This window comes from Amaranthus tricolor, chromosome 6, assembly GCF_026212465.1.
Source record: "Amaranthus tricolor cultivar Red isolate AtriRed21 chromosome 6, ASM2621246v1, whole genome shotgun sequence".
Lineage (NCBI taxonomy): Eukaryota > Viridiplantae > Streptophyta > Magnoliopsida > Caryophyllales > Amaranthaceae > Amaranthus > Amaranthus tricolor.
This window is the reverse complement of record NC_080052.1, coordinates 21,948,180-21,956,265: the sequence shown is the minus strand read 5'-3', so window position 1 is coordinate 21,956,265 and position 8,086 is coordinate 21,948,180. Positions and strand designations below refer to the sequence as shown.

General features: G+C 32.8%; 1 protein-coding gene across 1 annotated transcript; it reads left to right on the top strand.

Annotated features, from left to right (window-relative positions):
- Window positions 1-318: 318 nt before the first annotated feature.
- On the top strand, window positions 319-1,326 carry LOC130815206 (ethylene-responsive transcription factor ERF017-like). Its single transcript, XM_057681590.1, has one exon. It carries the CDS (start codon window positions 384-386, stop codon window positions 1,032-1,034), a length of 651 nt encoding a protein of 216 aa, XP_057537573.1. The 5' UTR covers window positions 319-383; the 3' UTR covers window positions 1,035-1,326.
- Window positions 1,327-8,086: the final 6,760 nt, after the last annotated feature.

Below are 8,086 nucleotides of genomic sequence, written 5' to 3'. Positions count from 1 at the left end.
TACTACCTAGTTTTCACTAAGACTTTTCTCTAAATTATTTTTTAACCAATCCTCATCTCAATTCACTCTCACGTGCTTCTCATTTAGTATTTACCAACATAAAATCAAATGAACCGCGTATTAGTCTTTCTATTTCTTTTCATATTATTATTATTATTATTATCATTATTATTATTACTATTATTATTATTATCATAATTAATTAAATTTCTCTTTCAAGCTTTGACCAATACATCGTTGACTTCTCTCGATCTCTCCTTACCACACGTATAAATACTCTACCACTCTTCCCTTCCTTCCATCACTTACAATATTCAATTTAATATTAAAATATCCATTATCGTTATACTGTCTATATCTCGCTCGTACAAACAGATTAAAAAATGACTAAAAAATCACCCGAGCACGAGTATAATAACGGAGATAACTCCGTTAAATACAAGGGAGTAAGGAAGAGGAAATGGGGGAAATGGGTATCAGAAATCCGTCTTCCTAACAGCCGTGAAAGGATCTGGTTAGGATCTTATGATTCCCCTGAGAAAGCTGCACGTGCTTTTGACGCTGCTCAGTTTTGCCTACGTGGCAAGTCTGCTAATTTTAATTTCCCTGATAATCCTCCCGATATTGTCGGCGGACAATCAATGACACCGTCAGAAATCCAGGCTGCTGCCGCCAGGTTTGCTAATCTCACTGCTTCTGATCATCATCATCATCATCATCCTACGATCAGGGATGTATCAGAGGAGAATCGGATGGTGGAGGAGGACTACTACAATTTGTCGTATTCACCGTCAATTTCAGACGGAACTACAAGGGTGGAAATGTCATTTCATGAACAGTTAAATGAATTTAGTCTTACTAACACACTCGGGTCGGGTAATTATGCGAATGAATTCGGGTATTTTGCCGGGTATGATGAATTTACCACGGGTCATTATTTTTCAACACCACAAGAAGATAGTTTTGATTATGGTGTTCAAGAGGATACTTATGATGCCTCACTTTACCAACACTCCTATCTTTGGAATTTTTGAGTGGGGCCTAGGGGAGAAATATAATTTGAACATATAAAATTAAAGGGGTAATTTTCATTGTGAAAATGATGATTTTTGGAAATGATTTTTTAGTTTATAATTTGTCTATGTGAAAAAACTGGTCGACAAATTTATTTATATATAAGAATAAGAAAATAAGAAACACATACAACATCTATAGTGCATCTAGGACACAAAATGTCGTATGAGACCTTTTATAATATTTTCTAGCAATTTTTGTACACGAGAATGAAATTTTTGTGAAGCAATATGGCTTCATTATTATTATACCAATTATTACAAATAGCTATGATTCTTTATTTGTTTTCTTAAAATATATATATATATAGCAAGTTAAAATCATATTTATGTTGTCAATGTTGACAATGATCGTTAAATTAACATGAGCTATTATTTTAAGAGTGTTAAGGAACCAATTCAACCCAAAATTTAAGTTGATGGTTGAGGCTTTTATATACTCTAACACGCTCTCTCACATGAGAGCCCATTGGGCTAGAAGTGTGGATGCTACACAGGCCCTCCTCATACCTGGTGCTGAATATTCCACTTTAAATGAGGGTGGTTGATATTCGAACCCGTGACCTCTTGTCACACTGGCTTCTGATACCATGTCAAGGATTCAACTTAACCAAAAGCTTATATGAGCTTCTTATTTTGATCTCGTCTCACTAAGAAATGCTCTCTCTGCGAAAAGATAAATAAAAAAAATATTTGAAAACATAGTGAGTATAATTTAATACTATTTATAAATTACAAAATTAAAAGTACATAACTGGTCTTATGATATGTCTATTATTATCTTATGGAAATAGTGAAGCTTAACCATTTAATGCCTTGTATTAGTATTGCATGTGTTATGATTCACTCGTAGTTGGAAAGAAAAATACTATGATAAAAACAAAAGAGGTTAGGGTTTTGCTTTTTTGAGAAAGGACAAGAGAGAACCATTATTTATCTATTTGATTTATGATTAGTCTTTTGCTAATATTTTTTTATCCAACCATAAATGTATCTTTACAAACAAAAAAGATAATGAATTTAATCATAAATGGATTCAAAAGCTAAAAACCATAAATTGCAAAAGGCCAAATCTTTATAGAACGCCTTCTTTTGGTTTAATGACTATAATAGTTTGATTTTATTTGAAAAATTTTTAGACTAAATTTTCGATTTTTGTCAAACTTTAGTATTAAATTAGACCAAACCAAACATAATGCAGCCTCGATAGCTCCTCTTTTCTAATTGATCATATTACGTAGTGAAATTATGCACAGAGAAAAAAAATTAATTTTTTATTACTTTTACTTTTGTGTTTGATCTTCATTTAATGACCTCTATTTACACTACAAGAAAACTTGTTTTTAGCAACAAGTTTTAGCAACGACTAAATTTTTTTCGTTGCGAAAAATATAAGTTGTTGCAAAATCCATTGTTGTTGCTAAATAGTCGTTGCCAAAAAAAAAAAAAAAAAATTTCCCACCCTTTTTTATAGTTTCCCCATGTAACCCAATTTTTTGCAACAAACATTGTTGTTGTTAAAATTAAATAAATAATTCGTAACAGTATATGTTGTTGCGAAAAATATTTAAAAATACGGATACAATAAAGTCGTTGCAAAAGACCATATACTAATAACTTTTTTTTTTATTTTCCCTCTCAAAACTGACCCAATCCCTCACAAATTACCCTTCCTCCTTCGAAATTTTAATTTCCCTTCCACATTATCCAGCGCCCATTCCCTCCCTCACAAACCCGATTCCTCACAAGCCCTAATCCCGCACACCGCCGCACACCGGAGGTAAGCCACTGCCGCCGCCTGCACATCGGAGGAACTGCTGCTTTTCAGCCGGTGCTGCCAGACCAGTTCGATTATCCAGCGCCCATTCCCTCCCTCACAAACCCGATTCCTCACAAGCCCTAATCCCGCACACCGCCGCACACCGGAGGTAAGCCACTGCCGCCGCCTGCACATCGGAGGAACTGCTGCTTTTCAGCCGGTGCTGCCGCCAAGCTACCCTTCAGCCGCCTTTGAACCCACGACAGCAGGTAGTTTTAATTTTATTTTGGCGTTCGTTTTCTGTAAAATTGGTTGTTCTTGTTTCTTGTTGATTTCAATTTATGGCTTGTTCTTTGAATTTCTTGTTGAAAACACACTAAACCTAATTTCATTTCACACGCATTCTCCTGGCTGCCTCCAATCTCCATCTGTGCTTCCTCGCCTGACGCCTCCTCTCTCATTCCTTCTGTGCTTCTCTGATAATCGCCTCCTCGCCTTCAACCCATTGACAATCGAGTATCGACAGTGCTTCTGTGCTTCTTCGAGGCTTCGACGCTCCTCCTCCAATCTTCAAACTCCAATCTCAGCATTCACCACGGAATCAAGTGTAGAATCTCGTAATGTAAGTATATTGGTTGATTTTTTGATTTTTTAGGGTTTTTTCAAGCCTTCTGTTTGATTTGTTTCATACTTTCGTTTGGATTTTTCTTGTTTTTGAACTTCAGTAGATGGATTTTGTAGTGTTGTTCTTGATATTTCGAATTTCAAGTGATGAATCTTGTAGTTTTTTTCCTTGTTTTCGAATTTCAATAGGTGAATCCTGTAGTTTTTTCCTTGTTTTGGAATATAGATGAATTTCAGCTGATGAACACAACATTTCCAATTTCATAGTCAGTACTCTGTAGTTCTTTTTTTTTTGAATGATTGTTTGGGAATTGGGAATTTGGGATGACTGTGATTCATTGGATCTGTATGATTATTGTAGATGATTGTTTCTAGTGTATATTTCTCTCTTAAAAGAACCACATACAGTTTTGATTGAAGATGAATGTTGGTTTTGAATGTTGGTTTTCATCATTCGTTTTTTTTTTGATTTTATGGTGAAGATGAATCAAAATATGAATGCTGGTTTTGATGCTTACGATTTTGATGCTGGTTTTGATTTTTGAATATTGGTTTTGTCGACTGTCATTTACTCGTTTTGATGCTGGTTTTGATAATTGATATTGATTCTCTATTTCTCTTGATCTTGATGTTCTGAATCAAATGGTGAAGATGAATGTTGGTTTTGAATGCTGGTTTTCATCATTCGTTTTCTTTTTGATTTTATGGTGAAGATGAATCAAAATATGAATGCTGGCCTGGTTTTGATGCTTGAATGTTGGTTTTGTCGATTGTCGTTTACTCGTTTTGATGTTGGTTTTGATAATTGATATTGATTCTCTATTTCTCTTGATCTTGATGTTCTGAATCAAATGGTGAAGATGAATGTTGGTTTTGAATGCTGGTTTTCATCATTCGTTTGAGGGAAGGCCTTTTGATGATGTTTTAGGGATGTCTATTTAAATTTTTAAAAGGCAAGGAAATTAGACATGTAATGCCTGTCAATTCATTATCACATGATAAGCAGCTTCTTAGCTCTGAGCCTTGCACGAATTTGAGGGAAGGCCTTTTGATGATGATTTAGAATATTTAAATTTTTTGATTATTTGGATAATTGGAATATTCACGTGGAAGATCACTGGAACGTGATTCATGAAGCCGACCCCATCTTTGGAATCTAGGCTTTGGCATTGTAGACTGCACCTGAGTTTCATATTAGAACAAGCTTGTTGACGCTATCAAAGGTATATTTTTGTATATTCTTTTAGAACTTTAGCTATGTCTAATGTTGCTCGGGCCCCAAGCTCTTTGTTTTCAAAAATTGTGTTGGATCCTCGACACTCGACACTTTAGCGAAAAAGTGTTTTGATTACAAGAAATTCACACTTATGAATAATGTTTTTGGTTGTTTGAACAGCTCATTATTAAGTTATGTGTGCCCATGTTTAAGCTGCTGTGCAAATCTAGCAAATAAAGCCATGGATATTATAAAGCTTCCTATTGATGTTTTTAGATGGTTCATTGATAAGATCCCTTGCTAATTTCTTATATTTATTTTGCTTGTAATTTTAGTATAGCTTAAAATTTGGCATGTTCCCATGCCATGTGATTCCATTTTCTGTCTGCTAGCTGTTTGTGTACTGAAAATGAGTCTTCGATCTAAGCTAAGTCTATCCTTTTTCTAGCTTGTTCATATTGTTTTTATATTCTATTATTGCCAAGTTAGTAGTGTGGCTATGTTACATTGATTAGGTGTATGATTAATACTAGTTATATGAAGGCAAATCAATGTAAATAATTCAATCAAATACAATACTACCACTTATATATCAATCACCCTCAATTCGTTGTTCTATAACTTAAAAATATAGTTAATTAGGAATTTATTTGATTCGCCATTAACGTAAATTTTTTACAGTTTGTCTTGTATGAGACCGTCTCACCTTGAGAAAGGGCTCATATAATCACTACGTTTCTGTAGGGAATACATTAGTTTGTGACAATCTTGACGAAGCCAAGCGTCTGAACCGGACTGGGGAAAGGTGTAAAGGTATACTTTCCTATGTTTTGCTATTATTCCTATATGTGATATGTTGGACCTCCGTTGGTTTTAATCCTTCGTACTTTCTTAGTTGTAACTACGGATGGAATTCTCCTTACCGAAGCTGGTACTATGACTGGAGGCACAACTGGTGGAATGGAGGCAAGGTCGAACAAATGGGACGATAAGAAGATGAAGTATGCTGAAAATTGGTTATCCGTTACATGTATATAAATTATGTATATTTTTGACACACGATAATATTTGGGACGTGTGATATTTTGGGATACGAATTAATATATAATGATAATCGGTGATATTAGTTTAATTGGTTTTAAATTATTTATTATTTTAATTGTCTAGTTTATTGTAGGTTGTTTCAAAAGATAAATAGTTGTTGCGAAAAATGTGTATCTTTTTTGCAACGGTAAAAGTTATTGCGAAAAATGTGTATGTTTTTTGCAACGGTAATAGTTGTTGCGAAAAATGTGTCTGGTTTTTTGCAACGGTAATAGTTGTTGCGAAAAATATATATGTTTTTTGCAACGGTAATAGTTGTTGCTAAAAACATTAATAACAAATTTTACTTCATTGTTTTCCCTACAGTAAAGTCGTTGCAAAAGATTGACTATCATGTATTGCAACAACTTAAGTTGTTGTGAAAAATAGAAATTTAACAACGAAAATAGTTGTAGCTAAAAATGCAGAAAATTTGGCAACGAGCTCTTTTGTTGCTAAAAACATTTGAAGGAATTGCAACGACATTTTTTTTTGCAACAATAGATCTCGTTGCAAAAAACAGATACCTTTTGCAACCACTATAGTCGTTGCTAAAACTTTTAGCTACGGCTGTACCCGCAACAATGGAATTCGTTGCAAAAAACATTTTTAGCAACGAAATCAGTTTTTTAGCAACGACTTTTTCTGTTGCTAAAAACAAGTTTTCTTGTAGTGTTATAATAGAGAGTCCTAAATAATTTCCAATTAATAAGAAAAAATACATTTCCTTAACTAAATAAAAGATATCATAAATAAAAGATTTAGAAAATAATTGGTTCTAATAATATTATTTCTTTTAATTTTATTTTAAAACTCTCTCCACACGTTAAGTTGTGGGTTTGAAATTATTGAGACCTCGCCAACATAATATTGTCCATCTATCGGTACAATGTCAAATAAATGATTTTTCATCATTTGAATATGTTGTACAACACAATCATTATATTAAGACTTATTATGAAAGTGCAATTTAGTTCTACGTTATGTTGGCTAATAAATAAAAGTTTGCAATATAAATTTAAAATAAAATAAAAGACGGTTATATAGATAAAGTTCGCAATATAAATTGAAAACAAAATAAAAGATTGTTATTTAGATGAAGTGCTAAATCAATTTTTAGTAATTTTTGCTCTCTTAAAATCACATGTTCTCCTGTTTTAATGGAATTTTTTTGATTTTGTGGTGCTTAGAAAGACTTTTGGATTATAAGATATAGTGCTAGTAGCCCCACAATCATAGGATATAGTGTTGGTAACATTGATCAAGGGCCCAATTGAATCATTGTTTCTAACAACAAATAAAAATCGTTGTCTTTTTTTCAGCTCTCTCAGGTAAATAAGTCATTGAGATCAGACTGTTCAAACTAATTTTTATTTTGTTTACGTTAATAATAGCGAAATGATGTTCTATAAAATCAAATCAGATTGTCTAGCTTTATTGCACTCAAATTCTGATTCTTCTCTTAAAATCACTTTTCTCAAGTATTCTTATAACTTAAGTCTTTTAAGTGTTCTATTAATTAGTGTTGATGATCTTTGTGTTTAGATGTTAAACATTGTTATATCAATGAAGAGAATTGCTATTGTGGTAACGTAATTGAATATGCTCATGATTACAGCAACTTTGATCTAGGTCGTTGTTTTGTTGTATGTCCTACTTCTATGATGAAGCATTAGGTTGTAGTTATTTTAGGTAGATTGATCCCAAATGCACAATATGGCATAAAGAGATATTTTTACGCTCGACAAAAGAGAAAGAAAAACTTCAGAGCTAGTTAGTTAGCTTGAAGAAGCAATTGGATGAAGCTTTGACCTTTAACAAGAGGAAAGAAATAGTGGATCATGTGTAAGTTGGAAAATTTCACACAATCAACAAAAATCAAGAAATAAAAGTCATTAATCAGAAAATAATTACCTTATATCAAATGAGTTACTTTGGAAATTCCTAACTTGCATTTCAATGAAGAAAGACTTTATAAATTAACCCTCAAAAGGCAAACAAAATGAAAAAATGATTAGTAATTTTTACCTTAATCAAGCTTTTTGTGTCCCACAACGCTTTAATATTGCTAAATTGAGAGACAGAGAGATTTGAGATATTGAAGCTATTTTAATGATCAACGTGAATTTTTTTCTCACGTTTGTTTATTATTAGTAACAATGAATAAATGATGATGGTTAAAAGGTCAACAATCTTTAATCGTTGTTACTAACATTATATAATGAGAATTGACTTTTTTGATTAACTCTCTTTTGTTTGCCGTTATTAACAACGAAAAAAATGTTTGACTCACTTTTTTTACTAGCGAACAAACCTAACGTCAGACTTAAA

Excerpts from the sequence above, each read along its gene's own strand:
- LOC130815206 (XM_057681590.1), top strand. The coding sequence starts at position 384 with ATGACTAAAAAATCACCCGAGCACGAGTATAATAACGGAGATAACTCC.